Source organism: Melospiza melodia, chromosome 22 (genome assembly GCF_035770615.1).
Source record: "Melospiza melodia melodia isolate bMelMel2 chromosome 22, bMelMel2.pri, whole genome shotgun sequence".
In the NCBI taxonomy this organism is placed as follows: Eukaryota; Metazoa; Chordata; class Aves; order Passeriformes; family Passerellidae; genus Melospiza; species Melospiza melodia.
Window position 1 is genome coordinate 11,784,310 of NC_086215.1, and position 25,084 is coordinate 11,809,393.

Below are 25,084 nucleotides of genomic sequence, written 5' to 3' on the forward strand. Positions count from 1 at the left end.
TGCCAGCCCCAGCGGGGCTGTCAGCACTGGGGGCTGCAGGTTGTCCCCTCAGAGAGCCTGTGCTGGTGGCTGCTGTGCACATGTTTTACTGGTGTCCCCACAGCTGCTCCTGGCTGTGGTGGGTGCAGGGAGCACCCTGGGTGTCCCCAGGCTGGGTGTCCCTGGGGAGGAGGTGGCCCTGGCACTCAGAGCTGTCCATGGAGCAGCTCAGGCAGGGAACAGCCACAGGCAGTTCTGTTATCACCTGGGGCTTGTGCATGGCCTGAATCTTAATGGCACATCTAGAGAAGCACCTGTTTATCTGCTGCTGCTGCTGCCTTCATCTGAGAATCTCCTTGGGCTGTTTCTGCATCCAGCCTGGGGTGTGATTCACTGCAAGCAATGAATTTTGCATGCACTGTTGACATTTCTCTCTGTTTTGGTCAGCTTCATTCTGGAGAACAACAGAACCCAGCACACACACCAGAGCAGGCTGGGAGCATACTGGGAGCATTGTTGTTTGACTCTTGAAGGACCATGCTGAGAATATCACAAACTCCCCTTATTGCTGTCCTTCCGTGCCTTTGGAGGAGGCGTCACAGCCCCTTTGTGGCAGGGACATTTGGTCTCTTTGGGAGCCCCCAAGTGCTTGCCAGAGGTTTTAAAGGTCAGAGTTACCAGGATCAGAGGTCTGGCATAGGAACATCTGATGTGGTGCAGGCTATAGAGAAGGCTCCCTTTGCACTCAAGTTATTTTTCCCCTTGCCACTTCATGGGTTTGCTGTGTTTTCCCTGGGAGTACTTAACTATCTTTCTTTTTGTTTTTTTTTTTTTCTTCCCCTTGAGCGCTCTGGTTTTGCTTTAAGAGTTACAGCACCATTGATTGTATTGGCTGTCTCAAAAATGGTGCTCTGCTCACTGTCTGTGGGCTCCCTGCTGCTAAATGCTGCCAGTGGGACTCCAGAGCATTTAGATCAATCAATAGGGCTATCACAGCCTTATTTTCCACACTGTCCCCATCCCAGGGGTGTGTGTGACAATCAGAGAGAGCTCACGAGCCCAAGGGCTGTTGGTGACAGAGTGCACATCCAGATGTGGCTGTTGTGGTGAGGTTCTGGCACCACCAGAGCTCAGCACCTGAGCTGGAGACCTGATGGTGCTGCTGAGAGAGCAGCAGGTGCTGCAGCCAGCTGGCCTCCAATGCACCCACACTGCTCCACCCCACCTGGGAAGGCTCGTTTAGGAGCACCCCACACCTGGGAAACCTCATTTAGGAGCACCCCACACCTGGGAGGGCTCGTTTAGGAACATCCCACACCTGGGAAGTCTCCCTCAGCAGGTGTGGTGGCTGTTTAGAGTTTGATTCAGTTGTTCAGAGACCCCACAGTGTGCAAACCTCTAAAGAATTGACTCCTGACTGCATTTGAGTTGGGAAAAATTGTTTTACTGCTCATACTGCCTGTTACAGAACCTTTAGAGTAGAAATTACAAATGGGACAGTGTAGCAGGCCTTGTTCTTCAGGGCCCTCGGTTATTTCATGGCAGAAATTCCAGTTCCCAGGAATATTGTGCAGTTGTTGTAGCAGATGTTGCTGGCAGGTTTCTCTGGGAAGGGAGCATCCTCTGACCCTGTTGTGTTCCTGCAGATCCCATCTAATGCCGAGGCTGAAGGAGTCGCGCTCCCACGAGTCCCTGCTCAGTCCCAGTAGTGCTGTTGAGGCTCTGGATCTCAGCATGGAGGAGGAGGTGGTCATCAAGCCAGTCCACAGCAGCATCCTGGGACAAGACTACTGCTTTGAGGTAAGGAGCTGTGCTGGGGCTGTTGTGGGGAGCCAGGTGTGGGCTGGCATCTGGGGCCTGGCTCTTCCCAAACATTGCTGCTCACAATTGCTGCACAGAGACCATTTCATAGGCAGAAAATTGCTCCCATCTTTCCAAGGAGGATCATATCCACACAATCAGAGCAATGAGCTCCTTGTAAAGCAGAGCTGCTGGCACAGGTGCTGCACTGCTTAGGGCTGTGTATCAGCAGAGCATGAATTTGTTTATGCCCCTGCAGTTTATGTTCATAGAGATATTGGGAAGTGCTAATCCCCACTCAGTGTTCCCAGAGACAGTGCATGTGGTCACAGAGCCAGCCTGCTGCTGTCAGTGGGAGTGTGGAGGACTTTGTCTAGAAAACTGAAGCTTCCCTTGTTTGGGTAAATAGAAAAATCTGTGAGCATTTCAGATTCCTTTGACATCTGTTATGGCATGTGGTAAGGTCTGTGCTAGCAGGAGGGAGAGGACACGTACAGCCCAGGCTGTAGCTGGGTAATTCAGTACAGGATATCTTGGGAATCATTTGTCCTGAAATGTGGATGGCAAAGTGTTATTGCTTATGGCAGTGACTGGGTACAGAACTGGGAAATGGTTTTCTTACAGTAATAAGGCAGTGGATATTTGTGTTTCTGTGAAGAGCAGGTAACACCTGTTTGTGCTTGGATACAGATAAATGGAGTAGCTGTGTTTGGATTGTGCTGTGGGGGTGATGGGGCTGCAGGCTGTCCTTGGATGGGCAGTGCTGGATGAGAACACATGCCAGTGTTCAGAGGAATCAGACTGGAAAGATAAAGACATTTTTCTTTACCGAAATCAGCACATTTTGAAATGGGTGAGTTAAAAGATCTATTTCTTAAAATATAACATGAAAACAGTCTTACAGAAAATAGCCTCAAACAAAGTCTGTAGTTGGCTGAAGTATAAATTTTGCATTGCTGTTCATTCTTTGTGGAATTGAGCAAGTGCAATGGGTCAGGAGGGGAACAGTTTTGTAAATTATGTGTCCTCTATTACATTCCACTCAAGAAAGATAAAATGAAGCTGGATGGAAAATAGATGTGACATCCATAATATAAGAATTGTTTACCAATTCTGTTCAGCCCACAAGAGGAGAGGAAGGGATATGAACAGAACTTGCAGAAAGTTGAGTGAGAGGGAAGTTATACAAGCCAAGCACTTGGAAGGAGGAAGAAAATTTTGGGGTTAAGTGAGTTGGATAAAGAGAAGTCACACTGTAAAGAAAGAACGTGTTAATTGCTGTTCTGCAAAGCCTGCAGAGGAGAGGAAGAATGCCAGGAAACAACAGGGACATTGATTTGTCACTGGTGGCTGCTCACCAACAAGCTCCAGCAGGAGGGACCGAGGTGAGAGCTAAATGCACTTTGTGTCAATGCCCTGCTCTCGTGGCTCCTGAGGGCCTCTGGAAGCTGGGAGTGAGGTCAGCACTGGAATGGGTTTGCAGTCTGTGACTGCAGCCCACAGCACTGGGGTACCACTGGGGGACACCAAGGAGCTCAGGAGGTGTCCTGGAAAAGCAGCCCTGGCCAAGAAATGCCAGGTGGGAAGGCCCTGCCAGGATCACAGGGATGAGGGGGGCTCTGAGGTGTTCTCTGTGCAGTGGATGGGGAAGGTGCTGCCCTTGGTGGTGTCTCATCCCTGCCCTGTGAGGCTGTTGTGGAGCTGCTCCCTCGGGAGCTGTGCTGGGAGCAGGCAGGGCTGTTCTCCAGCTGGGCAGTGGAGCTCCTGCTGGGCACTGCCAGCCTTGCTCCATCCTTCATCCTTCACCTTCTGGTGGCCGGGCAGGGACAGTGCCCGGAGCTGTTCCCATCCCCAGCTGGCCTGGGGCCACCAGAGCTCCCTGACACAGGGAACGGGCCAGGGGGGGCTGGCAGGGGCCAGGGGGAGCTGACAGGGGCCAGGGGGAGCTGACAGGGGCCAGGAGGGGCTGACAGGGGCCAGGGGGAGCTGACAGGGGCCAGGAGGGGCTGACAGGGGCCAGGGGGAGCTGACAGGGGCCAGGAGGGGCTGACAGGGGCCAGGGGGGGCTGACAGGGGCCAGGAGGGGCTGACAGGGGCCAGGAGGGGCTGACAGGGGCCAGGGGGAGCTGACAGGGGCCAGGAGGGGCTGACAGGGGCCAGGAGGGGCTGACAGGGGCCAGGGGGGGCTGACAGGGGCCAGGAGGGGCTGGCACAGGCCAGGAGGAGCTGACATGGCTGCAGATGGAGCAGAGCAGCTTGGAGAGGAACTGGCAGCACACCCAGACGGAGACAAAAGCGAGAGGTGCCAGAGCCATCTGCAGTGGAAAACAACCAAGTGTCTCCTTGGGAGGCAGCTGGTGGATGAAGGTGCAGGGAATTGTTCCTCCCTCTGTCCCCACCACGCTGCATTCAGACGTGCTCGGCCCTGCTCCCCTCAGCTCTGCCAGGGAGCACAGTCAGCACCAGGGCAGGGCTTTTCCACAGGCTGCATTTGGCTTTTTCTGCGTACTTAGTTTTGTGAAACTTGCTTTTTTCTCACTTGCTGAGTACTTGGCAGTCGGTATTTACTTGTTTCCTTCATTGATTTTTTTTTTTAAATTACTCAGCATCATCTTTCTCCTTGCAAGACTCCTCAGTCAGCAAATCATCCCGTGCCACTGCACATGCTGCGTGTGCTAAATATACAGTGGGCATCTCAGGCAGGAGCAGGGGCTCAGAGCCTGTTCCTGGCCCTGGATTTTGGGGCTCCTGGGCCAGGCAGGGCCATGAGGGCTGAGGGGCTCTCTTAGGTCTTGGCAGACCAAAGCCTTGTCCCCTTGCGCGGTCATTCCTGAGCTGTCCCAGGACACAGCTGAGGGAAAGACAAACTGTGCTTGCTCCAATGCAGCTGAGCCTGTTGCCTCATCCTGGCCTTGCCTCAGCAAGGGAGAATTTAGTGGAGCTAAATTTAGCAGCAGCAGATTTGATCCAGCTGTGCAAACGTTGGCCATTGCTCGCGTGGCCTTGGGATGCCTGGAGCAGCTGCAGGGCCAGGGGTGCAGCTGAGCCCTGAGAGAGCCTTGGAAAACCCCCTGGACAGGAGTGAGGCACCCTCAGTGCTCCGTCAGCATCCCCTGGCACTCCATGCATGGCCCCTCAAGTGAAGCCACCCTGTACCTCAGCACTGTCTTAAAAAGACAAGATTTTATCTGGACAGATTGTCCATCCGAGGACTGGGGATAATGAATAGGAGAAGTAACATTTCAGGAATTAATGAGTTTTATTAATTGAGTTTGTCCTGTACATTAACAGCATTCCAGCATATCCAAAATCTTGATGAGACCAGAATACTCTCTTTATAAAGTTAATTAATATCTCATAAAGATCATTAATGCCATATGATATTTAAGTCAGAACTCAAAGCTGGGATCTGATTACAAATCTGAGGGAAATTACATTTTTGGTCACACATGGTAGATGTGATCTTCAGCTCCCATCAGACCAAGACACACTTCATATCTGACACATGATTTTCCCCTTCTCTCACTTCAGTATGACAGTTACAGCTTTTTTAGGTTTTGAAAGATTAACTTATAAGTGGTTTAAAATAGAATAAGGAATTTGGCCATGATAATGCATGTGTTTACCTAATGCATGTGGCAATAAAATGCAGTGACAGTCCTGTGTGCCAGCAGAGCTCTGTTGGGAAGGCTCAGGGATGGAGGTTAAAGGAGCATCAGCAGCAGTGGAGAGGAGATGAGGCAGCGGGTTTGTCATGGGAGATTCTGAAGGAGCTGGAAATGCTCTGGAGGGTAAAAGGAGGCTGCAAAGATGACCCTGCTGGGCCTGCTGGTATGGAGTCTGTTCTTGGAACTCCAGGAGAGCTTGTGCTCAGCTGAATGTATTTTACAGGCAGAATATTAAAGTGTGCAAGGAACTGGGAGAATGTCTGTCTGAAGGAAAAAGCCTCTGGAATATCAAGGGTTGAAGATTCTTTGCGTTTTTGTGTAAAGACAGAACAGCCTCTCCTCATTCTGCCCTGGTCTGTGTTCAAAGGAAGGGATGTGCTCAACTTATCACTGAGGTTTGCTAATGACAAATCTTAGCAAGTGCCAGCTCTGCTGTAAGAACAGGGTGGGCTTCTGGGAGATACATGAAATTAAAGGAGATTGTGTCTCCCAGAAGCTGATAACCCAGTGCACAGTGTGTAAACACAAACACTGGGAGATGATAAAGCACTCACAAATAACTCTGCAGGTTGAGGCTGGCGGAAATGAAGCTCAGAGGGGAGTTATTTAAAGCAGCAGCCAGGTCCATTCAGCCTCCCAGCAGAGCTGTACATGGTGAATATTGCTGGGCAAAGGAAATGCAGAGGGCAGAGAGCTGGAGCCACGTTCCTGGTGTCAGGACCAGCCTGAGTGGAGGAGGTGGCAGCTTGGGGAATATCTGTGTGTGAGGAGCAGCTGCAGGGAGCTGTTGGCTTTGGTGCCAGGGAAGTTTGGCATGGGGGCACAGGAAGGAAATGTGGTGCCTTGTCATTCTGGCCTGCCAGACAGTGGTGCTTCCATGGGCTCAGCAGGATTGAGTTTCCTTGGGACAGCAGGAGTGTGATGAGGAATAAGGGGCACTTGCACCACTGGAAGTGTCACTGCTGTGAGTGTGTTTCTTGAACCCTGGCTATGAACTCCCAATGGCCAGAGAAAGTTACAAAAATACTGCAGAAAATCCCTTGACCTGGAAGCATGAGAGGTGAGAGGAGGGCTCAGCAGCACTTCCAGCCATGTCAGGTTGGGAAGCCCCCCCTGGTTCTCCCCAGCTGGGGTGGGTGCTGTGAGCCCATGGCACTCGCCCCAGCTGGGCCATGAGCTGGCACAGGCTGTGCCATGGCCAGGAGGGGCTCTACAGACCTGTCCCCATGATCTTCCCAGCAAGGGCTCCAGGAGCCACAGGACACCAAGGGGGAAGGTGGGAAAGCTGGCTTTTTGAGCCAGTGTTCTGCTGGGAACAAGGAATGGGTTGTTACTGTCACAGGCTTTGGGCTGAGCCTGGAGGAATGCCAAGTAACCACTCAGAGTTCCAATTTATCTTTAGTTCATCTGAGGATTTGCACTCCGTCAGTTGTGGAACTTGGTGGTTTAAAGCATCACATGCATGGGGCCCATTATCTAGTGTTTTCTGGTGTGGAAGAGGAGAAGTAATTGGAGTTTGCTTCTATGATTATTTCTGTTACACACAGAGTTGTCCTGTTTTTCCACCAGCCTTAGGGGCTGTTGCTTCATGCTTGGGTAAAGCTGTTCACTTAAAAAAAAAAAATAAAATCCAGTAGGATCTTCCCTAAGCCCCCCTCTCTCCCCAGCCACACGCTGCAGTGTGCTGGTCAAGACATAATCCTGTTCCTTTCCCTGTAGGTGACGACTTCATCAGGCAGCAAATGCTTCTCGTGCCGTTCGGCGGCGGAGCGAGATAAATGGATGGAGAACCTGCGGCGCGCCGTGCACCCCAACAAGGTAGGGCTGGCAGGAGCTGCCTCTGCTCTGCTTCAGCTCCCAGTTACTGCATTCCATAGCCCAGTGCATGGGAGCAGCAGGGGATTATTGTCATTGGAGTGAGTAACTGGAGCTCGGGGTCAGCCTTTTTCCATATTGCTTTCTTCCACAATTATATTTACAGAAAAGCGCCAATTATTCCTTCCCCTCTCTTCTCAGCACACGCTGCCTCAGCTCTTGCTAAGAATTGATCAGATCAGATGAATCTTCAGTGCTGCTGTTACTGATGGTCCTTGCCACTTCCATAGGGCTGTCACCTCCCAGCAGCCTTGGGACAGATGTCAGGGAGCTGCCAGCAACGTCACCAGGCTGAACAGTGAGGAGTTCACGTGTCAGCTCCTGACACAGCTCCTGCCTCAGTGCTGGGGAGCTCAGGTGTCCATTTGCAGAGGTGGCAGTGGAGTGCAGCTTTCCCTTCTGCAGCCAGTCAAGGTGCAAAGTCTTCTCCTGGGATTTACAGGAAAAATCCTTCTCTTCACTCGAGCACAGGGACACCCAGTATGCATTTTTATGGCCCACTAGGACTAAGTACATCCTAAAATAAAATGTATAGCTGCTTCTTCCCTGCTGTGCTGGAGTTGGCTGCAAAGATTGGTCAGGATTAATGCAGGATTCCACAGCTGATGAGCTCAACCAAGTCTTCTTCTGCTGGTCAGAGAAACACAAATGATGGAATCCTGTGAACTCGTGGCTGTGCACACTGATTCAGTCCAGGCCTGCTGGGTTCTGAGGGGCCCTCAGTCTCAGGGTTTGTTGTTCCCAGCACAGTGCCAAATGTCAGAATAAAAGATTTCCTGTAATATCAGAGTGTGAGCAGGGGAGGGGAGAGGTGGCCTTCTGCCTCTGGCAGCATGTTGCTCTAGGGAAGTTCAGTTGCTCCAGGACCTTCCCAGGGCTTTTCCTGGTGATCCTGACCTGAGGGGGCTCTGTAAGGTTTGTGTGGTCACACTTAGCATGAGAGAACTCCTGGGAATGCAAGCTGGGGCTGGGCTGTCACTATGGCTTCAAGGTGCAGTGTGGAGTGGAAATCCATTTGGAAGTGTTTCCATCATCTCAAAACCTGCAGTAACTGATGGCTGAACTTTCCATCTTTGTTTGAGTTTACAGACAATGCACTCTCAGTGTCCAGCTTGATATTTCTGTCAGGAATTCAGTGTTCTTGTGCAGTTCCTGTGTGTACTTCCTGAACCTACAGTACCCCATTGTGGACTTGCAGCAGAAATGTTCCTGCTCAGACTCCTGGGCTGAGCAGAGTAAGCCGTGGCTGCTGTTTCAGTGAGCAGTTTCCAAACTAAACAGGGTTTGCAGAATCCCAGCAGTGCTGCAGCTGCCAGTGCTTTATCTTTGGAGTCACTCCTGCAGCAAATACCCCTGGATGTTCTTCCAGGATGAGCTCAGCATCACGAGGGAGCTCTGAAAGATCCACAGTATTCTTGGCTCTGTTACTGTTTAAAAGATATCCAAGGCAGATTTCTGTCTCTGAATTGTCTTGATTCTCCCATGGGATGTCCTCTCCCATGATTCCTCTCAATGTTCAACTTGGGTGCTCTGGACTTCTGCCCTAAAATATGGTGAGGTTTTACAAACAGCTTTTCCCCTGCCTTTGGTGGTGGCATTCCCAGGTGGATGAGGTGATCCCTGGGTGTGCATTCAGGTCCCTTTTGTTGCTCTGTTACAGGAAATATCATGAACTCAGTCTCTACTGAGAAAAGAGGAGGCTGTGAGATACCTGTAACAGCTTCTGCTTTGCTCAATCCATTGAGGACCAATGAGGTTCTTTCAGATTCTTCAGAGGCCCTCTTGGCAGGGAATGGGAAATGGTACATTTATGATTTGGAGGGGTTTTATCTTCCTTGTTCCTTATATTAATTGGCACCAACAGACATGGAGAGCACGATGATATTTTGGAAAATTAACATAAGTAGTGTTATTATGCAAATTCTTGAGAACCAGTATTTCCTTAAAATAAAGTGTAATTAAGCCTCCGCTCATTTAGCACATCCGAAATAATTAATTCATATCTCCAGTTTTGTTGTTCTTGGCTTTGTGGGTTTTTTTATTGACCTTTTTTTCTTTGCATCTTTTTTTCAGGACAACAGCAGAAGGGTAGAGAATATGTTAAAGTTATGGATTATTGAAGCCAAGGACCTGCCAGCTAAGAAAAAGTACCTGTGTGAATTATGCCTGGATGACGTTCTTTATGCACGAACTACCTGTAAATTGAAAACTGATAATGTCTTTTGGGGGGAGCACTTTGAATTTAATAACCTCCCATCGCTCAAAAACATTACTGTGCACTTATACAAAGAGACTGACAAGAAGAAGAAGAAGGACAAGACCAACTTCATTGGGCAGGTGAACATCCCTGTGAGCTCGGTGACGGGCCGGCAGTTTGTGGAGAAATGGTACCCAGTGGTGAGCCCCAACCCCGGCAAGGGCAAGGCCCCAGGGCCCATGATCCGCATCAAATCCCGCTACCAGAGCATGAGCATCCTCCCCATGGAGATGTACAAGGAGTTTGCTGAGTACATCACCAACAACTACATGGTGCTGTGCTCGGTGCTGGAGCCCTCGCTGAGCGTCAAGAACAAGGAGGAGATGGCGTCAGCGCTGGTGCACATCCTGCAGAGCACGGGCAAGGCCAAGGTAGGACCCCCTGCCACCTGTGGTGTCCCCTGTGCCGTCTGTGGTGTCCCCCCTGCCACCTGTGGTGTCCCCTCTGGCACTGTCAGAGCAGACTCTGGGGTTGGGTTGGGAAAGCTCCTCAGTTGGGCTTCAGGCCATCGTTAACGTGCTCTGTTTTCCTTTTGATTGCAAACCAGTTGGTAGCACACACAGCACGAGTTGCTTAATTAGCAGAGAGGTTGGTGGGACCACGAGACACCAACTGAGCCACTTTGCTTCACTCTTCTTCTTCTGGAGGCTCAGGGGCCAGGCTCTCTCTGTATAAACAGGCACAGTTGTGAAAGTAAGCAAGAAGGCAATTTTCCAGGCTGGAATGTAAGCAGTGCTGGCCTGAGCTGTGCAGCCTGTGTGTGCTGGGTGTTCTGGGTTCCGTGCTCTGCTCCCTTTTGCTGAGCACCCTGCACAGTGCAGCTGAACAGGAGGGAGCAGCCTCTCCAGAATTCCAGACCAAAGTGCCTGCAGGCATGTTTGTCTCTGGATCAGCTCTTGGTCTTCAGGGTCTGTCCTGCTGCTTTTGGAAGGGGGTCCAGGGATGCTCCCATGGCAGTGCCCATTGGAGGTTGATGCCACCACCTTGCACATGGTGGAAGTTCAGCCTTTGTGGATCACTTTGAGCTCCTTCCTTGTTGGGAATGCTGTTCCAGGTCTGGGGAAGAAGCAGGCCAGGAGGAGGCAGAGAGTGGGAGTTACTGCTGGCTGTGACCTGTGAGGGAGCAGGCAGGGTGGGCAGAGCTGGGATGCCCAGCACACGGGGCAGGGAGTGACCCCACTGCAGGGCATCCTCCATCCCTGTGGCCTGGCACAGCCACAGGGGGCAGTGCCCATGTTGGGGCTGCAGGAGTTAAAGCATCACTGTGACCACCTCTCTGCACTCTGCAGGGGAGAGCTGGGGAAGGGCAGGATGTCCAGAGCTTTCTCAGTGCTGAGGAGATGTGAGCTCCTCACCTGAGGGGCAGTCACAAGGCTCTGCTTCCTTGGCAGCTGCCGCTGCTGCCGGGCCCGTGGCCGGGCCGTGGATTAGGCTGAGTTACCATCTGTCAGACAGAGAAGTGCCTTGGCTTCCTGATCTGGTTCAAGGCAGGCAAAGCTCGCTGAGAGGATTGGGAGCTGGGGGCCTGCTGCTGCAGCAGCAGAGAAAATAGCCCTGCTAAAGCCTCCTGATCCCAGGAGTGCAGGGAGGGACCTGTGGGGAGCAAGGCTATGGCTGCACAAGAGCTGAGCTTGGTGTCTCTGTTCAGGGCTCCAGAGCTGTCAGCCCGTGGTTCCTGGGCTCAGCCCTGCCTCGTGCTGGCACCAGGAGCTCTGCTGCCCCTCACTGTGGCTCCTGCAGCTCTAATGCCAGAGCTTTGTGGGAATAACATTGCCATGCAAGACCCTGTCCACAGTTTACACGGTTCTGGTGCAAAAGGCTTCAAGTGTCATCCCAGTCCTAATCACCATGGATCATGTGTGGGCATGGCTGAGAGTGGCTGTCACTGCTCCAACCTTTTTCCTCTGCCTCTCAGTGCTGGAGAGGCTCCAGAGGGAGCAAGTGTGTTTCCAGACATGTGTCTGCATCAGTGCTTGAGATCCCAGAGGCTTTACACAGGAGACACAGCAAACAGTAAACAGACTTGATGACTTTTCCCCTAAAATGGAGCTTCTGCTTTCGCTGCCTGTCATCTGCCATCAGCATTAGCGCCGGGTTTGGGGAGCTGTCAGAGCAACAGGAGTTATTGGAGCATGGGAACCAGGTGCTGCAGCCTGGGCTGGACAAGCAGGGAGAGGGAAAAGCAGCAGAAAGGTAGAAAAATAATGAATGAGAGAAGAAAGCATGCCCTTCAGGCCTGCCTGGGGGATGTGAGTGCACCCCAGAACCCCTCAGGAGAGCTCCCGTGGCTGTCCCAGCACCCTGACCCTGAGTGAGGGACAGCAGGCAGGGCCCCCCTTCTCCAGCGTCTGTCCCCTGTGACTCTGGGAAATTGCCCGGGCTGGAGGTGGTTCCTCATCCTTGTGCATCACCAGGAGCCTTCCCAGTGAGCCCTCAAACCCCCCTGCCCTGCGGCCGTGCCATCGGCAGCCGCTGATTGATGTCTCTGATAGAGGGGTTCTGTGGCTCCTGGCTGCCGTACTGGGCTGAAGCAGCAATTACGGACTGTGACACAAGTGTCCAGTAGATTATCTTGGGAGACTCGTTAGCAGCTAATTGCTGTAGGGCTGTTCGGGCCGTGTTTTCCTGCAGCGATTTGCTGTAAATAGGGGGTAATCCCTTAATGAGGCCGGGATGGGGCCGTGTGTCTGCCCGAGCTGGGGCTGAGAGGTGTGTGATGGTGTGATGGTGCCACGTGCCAGCCACAGCCGGGTCCCTCCCAGCCACCCCTGTCCCTGCCCGAGGGACCCCTGCCCACCAGGTGTGGTTACCTGGAGCTGCTAAACCCAGAGTCCCTCCTGCCAGGGGGGCAGGAGCACCTGGGGCTGCAGGTGGAAGGGGCACAAGGGCTGTAGCTGAATTTTTTCCCTAAATCTCTGCTTCTTGCTGGGCTGTAGCTGTATCACAATAGCTTAAAAAGGGGAGCATGAAAGGAGAGTCCCCTCTGGAGTCAAAGTCTGTTCTTCCCTTGATCTCTGTGTGGGAAAGGGAAGAACTTCATCCCTGCAGCGCCGGGTTGGTGTGCACGGGGCAGCCTGGAAAGCCCTGAGCAGCTGCCAGGCCAGTGGGTGGAGGGGAGGGGAAGAGGTTTTGATAAGGTTCTGATAAGGTTCTGAGTGCAGCCACTCAGGGGGGAGGGAGGGAGCTCTCCCAGCCCGCTGGAAAATCTGACAGGCATCCATCAGCTCTCGGCACACACAGATGTCCCCTTTCTCTTATGGCAAGAAAGGCTGAAAGAGGATATTTGGTGGTTGAAGCAGAGATGGGGCCTCTCAGCTCAGTCCTTCACTTGTTACCTGTTTTCAAAACCTTCCTGGTGAGAGCACTGATGCAGTGTTTGTTCCCTGTAAGGATGAGGAGATGCCCAGCAGTTTTGACATGTTCTGCAGCTCTCAGACAAAACACACAAAGTCTTAAAGCAGTTCTGCTGCCAGGGTTGGAGTTACCAGGAGTGCTCAGTTCTGCCTTACAGGGCTTGGTGTGGCCCCTGTGATGTGGTTGTGGGTGGGTGGCTGCATCCTTCCTAAAGGACTTCTGTTGCTTCCGGAATATTTCCATGCTTTGTTTTGTTTCAGGGCTGTCTTAGAGCTCCCAGAGCTCAGTTCATGACCATAAATATACAAAAAACTTCTCTTGTCCAGAGCTCTGGTAGATCAAACCCAGCATTAGACAAAGCTCTAACTAACCAGCTGCTCACTGGAAATAAATATTTATGGTGCTGGGAATGGAGTGAGGAATAAACATGTGTCCCTGTTTGTTTGTGCTGCGAGGATGTGCCTCAGCTGAGCAGATGGAGCTGCCCCCCCCCGTGTGCATCTGCTGGAACCCCACGTTCTGGGCTGGGTCAGGGCTCTGGGACCTGAACTCCACACAGGGACATGAGAGGTCACTCAGCGTTGTGTTCCTGTTGTATCCCTCAGGTTTGCTTATTTCCCTGAGCAAGGTGATGGACACAGATTGCTGTGGGTTAACCCTCACGTTGCCATTCACCTTTTCCCAAGGAGAATTAGAAAAGGTCAGAAGTGCCATGGGATGAGTTCCAGGGTTCAAAGGGGGAACATTGCTCTGTTTCCTGGCAGAGAGGTGTCTGGAGCAGATCCTCAGAGGAGCTGTGTGATGGAAGAGTGGAGAACTTGGGGCTGGGCTCCTTGGTTTCACAGCATCTGCCCAGGACCAGGACCCAGCTGCTGCCCCTCTGTGCTCTCCTTTCCCTCCTGATCCTCCTGCACCGCAGTTCCCTCCCCCTGGGTGTGTCCCAGTGCTGCTGCACCTGAAACCTGCAGCCCTACCGGCCACTGCTGCTTTTCACCTTTGCATAAGGGCCCAGCTGGACTCTGAGCTAGTCTTTGAAATAAGCAATAATCTTATTACCTTTATCAATTCAATCCTCTTAAGGTTAAGTCAATCCTATTAATCAGGCTTGTGATTTGGAGAACCTTATTATTTCAGAGTCAATCTGCCCATCAGTCAGTGACAACAGCAGGAGTGATCAGCTCCATCCCAGGGGGGTGTGACCACCCCGGGCAGTGCAGGGCCCTGGGGCTCCTCAGCCCCCTGGCACCCCTTGTGCTCCAGCTCTGGACACATCCCAGAGAGCCTGGGCTGGCAAAGTGCAGAATCCTTCCTGCATTTGGACAGGACACATCCTACAAGACTGGTGTTGCTTGTTGGCTCCCTTGGCAGTGCTCCTGCTCCCACCACAGCCCTGCCAGGGAGGAGCTGCCTTGGAGTAGCACAGGGTGGTTTATGTGCAAAGTGGAGACCAGTGCAGCCTTGTGCTGTCATGCTCTGAATTTATTTATGAATTGCTCTTCTCTTATCAGCATATGTGCAGCGACTGGGGTCGCACAGGTTCAGATCTGTCCAGTCTGAAGCAAAAAGCCTTAAAATAAACATGGGAACGAGCCTGAAGAACACTGCCACAGCCCTTAATTTTGACTGTAGACCTCTTCCTTCCCCTCTCGACTCTGATGTAATGAAATAAAGCATCTTATTTTCTTCCATTGCCAGGGGCCCTAACTGAAAACAACCCCCTGCTGATCTGTGCTGCTCAGAAACAGGGAGTTTTATTGGCTTTAGTTATTGCATTTTATTCAGGACCTTGTATGTGGGTGAGTGAGGCCCCCGGAGGGATTCCACAAGTATTTGCATTCCATTTGTGTCTTCTGAGTGCTGGCTGCTGGAGTACTTAGGGCAGAGATAGCAGAAGTGTAATCCAGAGCTGGTGTGGTTTTTCTGTGGAGGGAAGAAGTGAAGGTCTGGCCAGTGGCAGGGCCAGGGGTGGCAGCATGTCATGGGAAGTGACCCTTGCCAGGGCTCATGGAGCTGCCCAGAGCAGTCCCTGCAGAGGAGCTCACCCCAGGAGCTGCCTGGGGGAATTCTGACCCCCACACTACCCAGGGCAGCTCCTGCAGCCTGGCTGGATGGCTCTGCAGCCCAGACCTGCAGGGACAGGGAGGATCCTGACCCCTGGGATGCTGCTGGGTGTCCTGGCTCGCCCCCCCTTCCCTGCTCAGTTGCAAGGCCACATTCTGCAGTGTTACTGCTCAGCTTTGGGTGCTGTGCCATCATGGAATTCTCTGGGACTTCAGCAGTTTTCCTTTCCACTTCGGAGACAAGGAGTCCTTTCCCAGCTGCTGAGCTGCAGATGCTCCATAGGGAATAAAAACAGCAGCAGAGATTTCCAGGGGATTTTTTTCTGGCTTTGTGTTGAGTCCTGCCATGGAATCTTGCCTCGTTTTATATTCTAGTGAATTCCGTAGATCAGCCCAAGTCACCCAAATTCACATTAACTGCGGCTCCCACTTGGCCCTGGGTTTGCAGGACTCAGCAGGCAGTGCTCAGCTGACAAGAGGGGAAAAGCAAACACTTGGCTAAGAGACGCTGTAAAACTCAGTGTTCCTGAGATAATTAGTATGTTGGGAAAGTGACAGGAAAGAGAATCAAGCAAAGCCAAGGTCAGCGGCTGCTAATTAAGAATCAGCACCTTGTGTCAGCCTGAGCGGTGGCTTGGAATTGAAACGTACCCTGGGAGAGCCCCGGGAAGATAAAGGTGATAGAGTTACCCAGATAGCAGCTAACGGGATTTGAGCAGGGTTTTAAAGTTTCATTCCAGCTTGGCTGATAAAAAGGGCAAAATGAGAGAAAATAGCAGAGGGAGGCACGTGCTTTGCTTCCAGGAGGGATTTTTGCCTCTGCAGCTGCCGGAGCACTGCAGACGTAGCAGGATTTGAGGAAGGGCATCTTCTGGCTAAAGAAATAATGGAAGTGTTTGGGTTTTTTTTAGCCCAAAGCTCCTCCTCTGGCTTTTTTGGAGGGTCTTGGGGAAGGTCAGGGCAGTGTGTTGGTCCCAGAGTGTTGTGGAAGGTGGGAGCAGTGGATCCTTGGGTACTGAAGGGATGTCTCATCCCCTCCTTGTGCTCTGACACAGGGCTGTACCTGCCTGCCCCAGGGTTTGCTTTGCCTGGCACAGGAGCACAGTGATGGAGGGTCTGTGGATTAAATTATTTGGGCCTCCTGGATTCAGGGAAAGCTGTTTGTTGAACCTTGATTAAACTTTCAATGCTGAGATATCCATGTGAAAAATGAAACAGAGCAAGTTGCATCTGGTGCAAAGCTCCCATCCAGACACTGGCAGGGACCTGATGTCCCCTCTCCCCAGTGTGGGTTGGAGCAGGCTGGACCATGGCAGCTCTGCTGTGCTTGGGGACATCAGGGACAGGACCTGGGACACTGTGGCAGCCTGGGGTGCTCCTGCTGCCCCTGCCAGGAACGGGCTGTGACCCTCAGGGGAAATGATGAATTTCTGAGGGAAGGTTATTACTGAGCAGGTGATGCTGTTTTAATGGAAGGTGCCCCTGATTGTGGAGGTGAATGAATGTGTGTGTGATCATTTCTCTGTCTCCTGCATGGGAGGCAGTCAGAGGGTTAATGTGGGTGATTTGCACAGTGCCAGTGGCCTCTGTCCATTGTCACTCAGGTGAGGGGTGACACCTCAGCACCTGTGCAGTGAGGAGGAGCCAGGCAAAGCTGCTCTGTCCATGAGCAGTGCAGAGAGCATGGATCAGCATTAGCAGGTGCCTGGCATCCCTCCTGCATCAGGCCTGGCTGCAGCACACTCACATCAGTGTGTGCCCAGGAGCTCCTGAGCCCCTGCTCAGTGAATGCTGTGACTGAAGCAGATCTGGAGCTCACTCTGAAATGCTGCTTTTCCTCTGGAATGTGCAGTTGAGGCCAGACTGATGCAGGGGCAGCTGTCAGGGGCTGCTCCTGCTCATCCCTTCCACTGCTCTGCAGCACAGGGGATTATCACATCCCATGGATTTGGTTGTGTGCACACCAGACCAAGAATGTGCCCAAAACGGGCAGTGTCAATGCTGTTTATCTCCATGAATAGGGAGAAATGGGAAATTTGAGTATCTCAGTGCATATCTAAGGCTTGTGTCTCAGCCATTAACTGGGCACAACTCACGACATTGGAGCATGGCCCTGGTTTGCAGGCAGTGCAGTTGGACACCAAACACAGCCATGTTTAACAGGGGAGAAGAGGTTTTGCCCACAGAATGTGGGGCTGACACAAGAACAGCCAAAGAGCAGCACTGATGGAGAGGCAGCTGCAGGTCTGGGAGGAGTCATTGTAGGGGGGCAAGAGTTGAGGCTCTCCAGAGGTTCATTTCTCCTTGTCTCTGAGGAAGTTTGGGCAGGTGGTGAGGCAATGTTCACACAGGATCACCTGCAGCACCTCCAGTCCCTTTGGGTGGCTCACAGAGGTGGGACCTGTCAGGGCTGGGGAGCTGCAGCTCTGTGGAACCAATGTCAGTGCGTGGTGACCCACCATGGGCTTTGCTTTCCAGGATTTCTTGACTGACCTGATGATGTCTGAAGTTGATCGCTGTGGTGAGAATGAGCATCTCATTTTCAGGGAGAACACACTGGCCACCAAAGCAATTGAAGAATACCTGAAGCTGGTGGGGCAGAAATACTTACAAGATGCCTTAGGTATGTACAGAGCGTTGGCAGGTCTGGCCCAGAGAGGTTCTCCAGGTGCATGCTGGGGATGTCAGCTGAGCCCTGATGGCCATCAGAGCCCTCAGCATTTCCCTGCTGAAGGTTTCCCTGGCAGCAGGTCCGAGCCTGGACACGGCCGTGGCCGCAGTGGGCAGCGCCCTGTGCCAGGTGAAGGTGACTGCAGAGCTGGCACCTTCATGTGCTTTCAGAGCAGATCAGCAGTGGATGTTGGATGGGACTCTGCTGCTGCCAGGCTCCTGTCTCAGCCCTGGCTCTCAGGGGCTGGTTCAATCTCCCCCCAGCAGAGACGTGCCCGGCTCCTGCAGCGCTCCCGAGTCAGATGAGATCTCCCAGCCGCAGTGATGCCTCCCGGAGCAGCCAGCACTGGGAACCCTCCTGGGGGTTTCTTTTTCCAAGTGCTGGCTGTTTGTGGCTCCAAAAATACTTCTCTTGATGCAAATGAAAATAATTAGAAGCTTCTGCTTCTGGGCAGGTCAGGAAGGAATTGCTGCGTGCGGGGAACACAGCACGAGGATGGGGAGAGGCTGCCTTGGAAGCTCTGTGAGCTTCCACTGGATCCACATCCCAGGGCAGCATGAACAGAGTTTCTATTGAGGTGTTAATTTTTCAGCATGTTGGGTTCCTGCTAGTGGATTTGTATAATTTTAGCAAGGAGCAGAGAAGCAGAAATACTTTATTAAGAGAATAATAATAATAATGAAAATCTTGAGAAAAGGGAAATAGTTGAGCAAATTCAGGCAGAGAGCCCACAAGAATAGCAAAAGAAATATTACTTATTTCTGCCTTGTAATGCTTTCTGGTTGAAGGCAAGTCTGTAAGGAGATTACTCATAAAAATTCTCAAAAGCTGGGAGATTAATGATATCAGAGAATTTTGAAATATTCCCTTTTGGGGGCTCAGTGCTGCCAGGCCAGTTCCATCTCATGCAGGAGGAGCCTGGGGTTCCTGCTCACTGTGGAGTGCAGGTTCTGAGTGACCTTGTCCCAGGGAGATGAGTCACCTGCATGTCACAAGGTGCCCCAGGGCAGCATGGCAGCACTGTCCTTGGAACCATGGAGCGGGTGATGGGGCCAGGGAGGAACAGCAGGCATCACCTGCAGGCAAGCAGAGCAGCTCCAGAGCTCCCTGGCAGAGCTGAAAATACTCTGGAGAGGCTCTCCAGTATGTAATTAAAATTTGTTTTGGCAATAGGGAAGGAATGCAGATTGGAGAGGGGAAAAAACAGAATGGGAAAATCCAAGACAGTTGGGAATTAGGAGCAAACCAACTGGAATGAGAAGAAAACCAAAGCAAACCATTCTCCCAAAATGTCACCCAAGCTAAATGCTGCCTCCTCATCCCTGTCACCCTGTCCCCAGTCTCCCCAGTCACTGCTGGGAGGAAGGACTGAGCCCCCAACCCTGAGTGCAGGGGCTGTGCCCAGGTACCCTGTGGTGAAAGGTGGCACAAGAGCAGAAGCTGATGGAGGAGCTCAGTGTGAGCCTCTGCAAGGGTGAGGAGGAGCAGCCAGGCAGCAAAGAGGAGCACAGGAAGACTCAAAGAAATATTTTAATTTCATTTTATGTGATGTTCAGCTCAAAATAAGCCAAGTAATTTGTTTCTTTCCTTTAATTACCTCTTTCTCCTGTGAATCACAGTGGTTTGTCAGCACCAGGGCACAGGCTGCAGTAGCAGGCTGTGCTACCAATAATTACAGGGCCTGCCAGCATCCTTCCTCCTGGATTTGCCCCAGGGAGTCTCTGGGGGGCCAGGCAGGTGCTGGGCAGTGCAGCCTGATGCAATACCCCAGAGGCACAGGGACAGCTCTGCCAGCTGGGAACAGGGATGGGATGTGCTGGGTGAGCTCTGCTGGGCTCTCCTGGGCCCTCTGGGAGACATGGAGAGCCAGGGAACTGCCCCAGGGGCACCACCTGCTCTTGTGTCCCTCTCATCTTCCCCCAGTGTGATGGGCTGCCAGGGGCTGCTCGGGCACTGGGGCTTAGGAATGGAGCTGCTTGAAGGCTGCACTTGTCATGTCTCCAAACCCATCACCAACTCTGTTTTACAGGGGAGTTCATCAAGGCACTGTATGAATCAGATGAAAACTGTGAGGTGGATCCCAGCAAATGTTCATCTTCGGACCTCCCCGAACATCAGGGCAACCTGAAGATGTGCTGTGAGCTGGCCTTCTGCAAGATCATCAACTCCTACTGGTGGGTATCCCGGGAGGGGCACTCCCTCCTCTGGAGTGCTGTGTCTGCAGGAGCTGGGACCTGTCTGTGGCTCTGGCAGAGCTGTGTAGGGGGAGCTGCCAGAGTCTGGACTATCTGCTCTGAACATGTGGCACCCTCCCAGATTCTCTGGCACCCTTCTTTTCAGAGGTGCCAGGGTCACTGGGGCACAGGGACAGGGCAGGGGAGGCAAGGAACACCAAGTGAGATTGATTCAGAGGTGGTTGATGCCAAATGTGTCTAAAATTCTGGAATAAAAGGCAGAGATGCATGTCCTGGATCTTCCACCCATGGACCAAGTCAGTCTGGAGGGGACTGACAGATCTACACCTCCAGGAGCATCCGGCAAAGCTCGGAAATCCTGCAGCAGGCAGGGGCTGTGGCACCTGTGAGGAGCTGCCCCAGCACAGGCAGCTTTTGTTGGGCAGATGTTCTCTGGTTGCAGTGCTGGAGCTGGGAGGAGGATGCTGTTCTCCCTGCTTGGCTCAGCACCCCACATTCCTCTGGGTTAACCCCTGTCTCTGCCAGCCCTGGGCGGTTGCTGGGTGATGGGAGCCCTTTGCCTCCTTGGCCCAAGGCCTGGTATGCAGCTGGAGGCATTTCCCACTTGTTTGTTCTCAGGGTGAAGGTTCTTGCAACTGGTTGGGACAGGCCCGAATCTCCCACATGGGCTGCTGAGAGGCACTGGATCCTGCTGAGGAGGTGCCTGTTTGGCACTGCTGTGCTGGGAGCCAAGAGTCCCTGGGTCTGTGACAGCTGCTGCCTGCAGAGGTGACCTCAAAGGGGAAAAAGATGGACTTGGGACTCTCTTTACTTGGAGAAAGAGAAATATTTTCTTTCTGCTTTTTGCTAGCATAACCAGTCTTTGGTCCTTATCATAAGAGAAGGAGCATTTTTGTCTCACTGCTGGATTTCCAGCCTTTCTGCTTAAAATCTGGGCTTAGTTTTTATTAATGTATTTAGTAGCAACACTGTTGTTGCAAAGCATCAGCAAGGGATAATACTGGAGGAAGGAGGTCTTTGATAACAAGGATTTCTTGTTTTCTCTCCTCTCCTAACCATTAGTGTTGAGGTCAGAAAACTTATTATAAATAATCTCCCAAGATACTGAGTGTGCTCTCCTGGAAGCCAGGAAGGGAACTGATCCTGCTCAGGGGGAGGGCAAGGAGCAGGAGGCTTGCTCAGGTTGCCGTTATCTACCACAGGTACACAAAGGGCAGGTTCTTTACAGGTATCCCATTCCTTATCCTTGGCCAATTAATAACTCTGGCTCAGGAATGGCGTTTACCTGCTCTCCCAGGAGGGATTCACCACTTCTAGTCAGCAGTGGATCATAATGGCTTGAATTAATGTCTTCCTAAAAATATCCAAAGCAGCATTCAAAGGTCACTCTAAAAATAGGCTTGAAAAGTGACCCAGGGAAAGTCAGGAGTGCACAGGAAGTTTGCTCCTCTCATGCTGCCTTTCCAAGGAGGGCTGGAGCAGCTGAGCTGCTGCTCTGAGTGGTTCCCCCCGAGTCCTTTGAGCTCAGCGGTTCCTGGGGATTAATTGGGCTGATGAGTGTTGGGATTGGCCAAGGTATCCCAAGAGCCAACGATCCCGCTTTAAATAGAGCACTGGAGAGTGTGTGCTCATCTGTGCAGAGAGTCAGGGAGAGGAAAGAGGTTCACAATAACCGAAAATTGTTATAATTATGACATAATTTGGACATCTGGAAAGTTTCAGTGTAAGCAGAATTTCAGCATGTGGAAGCTCGTTACTGGGAAGTTGGGTAATGAATTTCAGGCCCCTTTGTCACATAAAGCCAACGATCCAGGTTCCATCCGCTGACACAATCAAACTTCCAGGGCTCCAGCCTGTGACGGGAACGTGCAGGTGCTGCATTTCAGGGGTTGCTCTCCAGTCGCTGCACAACCTGTCCTGATCATTCAAGCCTCAAATTGCTTAAAGGATTCTCCTGTTTCTGGGCAAATACCATGAAGTGAAAGGGCTTTGTCCAATTGTGTGGATCAAGCCAAAGACATTGGCTAATGTTGTTTGTAGAGCTCGGGATAGAAAAACTCATGGGGGTGAAAGTGTGAAGGCAGCACAGAGCAGAAGCTGAACAGGATGGCAGCATTTTCCAGGCACTTGCATGGAGTGTCATCGCTATGTCAGAAGGTCAGATGGCCTGGAATGGAGCCCAACCCCCCTAAATTGCTGTGGTACCCCCACTGTCAGGGAACAGCTCTGGGTGTGACACAAGGACGGTGGTTCCTGGCCAGGGCACTGGGATCTGTGTGCCAGGGACACTGGGACCAGTGGCCAGCCCAGTGCCAGCCTGCTTGTGGGTGGGAGTCTCCAGCTGAATAAATAACACATGCTGGGAACAGGATGAGGTGGGAGCAGGGAGCTGGGGAGGGCCGAGCAGGAACAGGCAGCAGCTCTCCAGAGATAAGGGCTGCTGCAGTGAGCGTCTGCTGGCCCCCAGGGAATTCTGGCATCTGGGAAAGGCAGGCTGAGGTCTGTGCAGCTACAAGGCTGGAGTAACTCCGGTGGGGCTCTGTGTTTGTACTAGGCACAGTGGGATTTGATCCAAGTGCTTGAACAGGAGTATTACAGTTTACACAGCCCGCCCTGCAAGCTCCAGCTGTGCCCGAGATTCCAGTGCTGCTGGTGATTCTTCAGGAGATGCTCTCCTTGCTGGCTAAGCTTCCTCCAGCTCAGAGTACCCCATGGCACAGCCACTGAGTGCTGAAGAGCTTCTGTGCACAGTTTGTTTCATATCCCAGTCTCCCCAGTTTTCTGGGATCTTGGCATCCAGCATAAGGTCCAATGGAAGCTGCTTCTCTCACAACTTTACAGAGCAGCTTTGCTTTTTCCCCTAGGTGGTTTGAGACTCCTGACACTCCTGCCCTGACAGACACTGCCTGTCCTTGTGTCATTTCAGCGTCTTCCCAAGAGAGCTCAAAGAAGTTTTTGCCTCGTGGAGACAGGAGTGCAGCAACCGAGGCCGGCCCGACATCAGCGAGCGGCTGATCAGCGCCTCGCTGTTCCTGCGCTTCCTGTGCCCGGCCATCATGTCCCCGTCCCTGTTCAGCCTGCTCCAGGAGTACCCCGACGACCGCACCGCGCGCACCCTGACCCTCATCGCCAAGGTCACCCAGAACCTCGCCAACTTTGCCAAGTAAGCCAGGCTGTGGGCAGGGCAGGGCTGGGGAGGGACAGACTCCGGCTGTGTGGGCAGAGCCACGGCGCCAGCACAGAGTCCCACACTTGGCCACTCCTCTCCTCGCTGGAAAGGGCCTGTTTGCTTCCTGTTGGCTTTTTCCCCACATCTCTCTGGGACTTGTTCCCTCGCTGTCAGGTCAGGGAGATCATTCAAGTTTCCAAAACAGGACATGTTTTATGAGCAGGAAAACAGGCTGTTTTGACCACATGGACAAGCAGCGGGGTGGCAGTGGGGACTTTGTCCTGTGATGTCCTGCAGAGGCAGGACCAGAACCTGATCAGCAGCAGTGATGTGCTTGGCTCAGGAACTGTTCCATCCCTCCTTTGAGCTCTGGGACCTTCCCTGCTATTAAAATGCAGCTGATTGAACTGGGAAGGGCTGAAAACAGAGACACCATCAATTTCTAACTAAGCCCATTGGTTTGATGGAAACAAAGTGAGAGATTTCTGAAAATCTTTCCACTGGCTGTAGCTCTGAGCTACTTATCCTGAGCTCTGATAACAAAATGATGAGCTTTCTGAAACATGAATGGACAGTTTCTATCTAAAGCTCCTTAGATCTGGAAACTGGCTTAGTGCTCACACTCACAGTCAGCAAGGCACAGACGCGCCTGCGGACACCGGCAGGAGATGTACAAGTGTGTTACACTAGATGACAGAAATTCTCTGTATTCCTGACCAATCCCTAACTAAAGGGTTTTCATGTTTCCAGCACTTTGCAGGAAAGGCTCTTTAACTAAGCTGACATTAGTCAAGCTGAAGTGATCAAGCCAAGCTGTCCTGTGCATGGCACTGGGCCAGGCCTGTCCCATGGAACCGCTGGCACAGCACCAGCTGCTGCCAGGACAGTCCAAGCATGAGGCCCTCCCTGTTGTGCTCTAAATCAGACAAAATGCTGAGGGTGAAGAGCTTGGAGGGCAGAAGGAGGTGGCAGGAAGCCTGAGGGGACAATGGGGCTGGCCCAGCTGCAGGGGTGGCTCTCCAGGGTGATCCCAGAGCAGTTGTGCTGGCATTGCTGGAGAGTGCCGGATTCCTGCCCCCATCTGTCACTGGGCTCCAGTCAGCTGAGGGTGATTGCTGTGACAGCATCTTGATTTCCAGTGACAGGTCCTGTTCCTGGAGGCTGTGCCCTGACCCAGCAGTCAGACACTGGGTTACCAAGAACTCCTTTGTTTCTCCTGCTTTCACCTTTGTTCCTGATGTGCAGATCCCACACTGATGAGGGCTTAGCTGGATCAGGCGCGGGTTAATTTTGGTTCCATGGTCAGTGAGGTGTCCCAGGTGCCTGCTCACAGCCCAGGGATTCCAAAGGCTTGGAAGGGTTGAGATGCCAGAGGAAGGTTCTTAGCTGTGTTGTACCTCCCCATGGACTGCAGTTTTTTTCCTGATTTAGCTGAAATCTGTGTTGCTCTCTCAATAGGTTTGGCAGCAAAGAGGAATACATGTCCTTTATGAATCAGTTCCTGGAACATGAATGGACTAACATGCAGAGATTTCTCCTGGAGATTTCCAATCCTGAAACCATCTCAAACACAGCTGGCTTTGAGGGCTACATTGACCTGGGCCGGGAACTGTCCACGTTGCACTCACTACTCTGGGAAGTCATTTCCCAGCTGGAGCAGGTATCCAGGGGATGGCAGGGGCAGCTTTGGGGGTGGGAAATGATGGAGAAAATGTTGTTTATGTGATTCTCTGAAGAGACCCTCCAGTAACTGGCAAAGCCCATAGCTCTCTAGCAAAAAGCACAAGATGGTGGTGGTAATTGTTCTCTCTTTCTGCCCAGGGCACTGCCACCAAACTGGGGCCTCTGCCCCGGATCCTGCGGGACGTCAACGCCGCTCTCAGTAACCCGGCCTGCGTGCAGGTGTCGGTCACGGCCGAGCACGCCGCCTCCACGCCCAGTGCTGGCAACAGCATCTCTGCAGGGCTGCAGAAAATGGTCATAGAGAATGACTTATCTGGGTAAGAGACCAGCGGGGCCTGGCCACACACAGGGACACACAGGACAGGCAGGACAG

General features: G+C 52.4%; 1 protein-coding gene across 10 annotated transcripts in view; it reads left to right on the forward strand.

Moving 5' to 3' along the window:
- The window catches only part of DAB2IP (DAB2 interacting protein), a 151,087-nt gene that overhangs the window by 115,514 nt on the left and 10,489 nt on the right, over positions 1–25,084 (forward strand). For all 10 annotated transcript variants that reach the window (XM_063174536.1, XM_063174539.1, XM_063174541.1 and 7 more), the window contains 8 exons: positions 1,626–1,779; positions 7,167–7,265; positions 9,396–9,950; positions 17,472–17,616; positions 19,694–19,838; positions 22,786–23,022; positions 24,487–24,688; positions 24,850–25,028. In XM_063174536.1, coding sequence (XP_063030606.1) covers positions 1,626–1,779; positions 7,167–7,265; positions 9,396–9,950; positions 17,472–17,616; positions 19,694–19,838; positions 22,786–23,022; positions 24,487–24,688; positions 24,850–25,028 — 1,716 coding nt within the window. The remainder of the gene's footprint in view (positions 1–1,625; positions 1,780–7,166; positions 7,266–9,395; positions 9,951–17,471; positions 17,617–19,693; positions 19,839–22,785; positions 23,023–24,486; positions 24,689–24,849; positions 25,029–25,084) is intronic.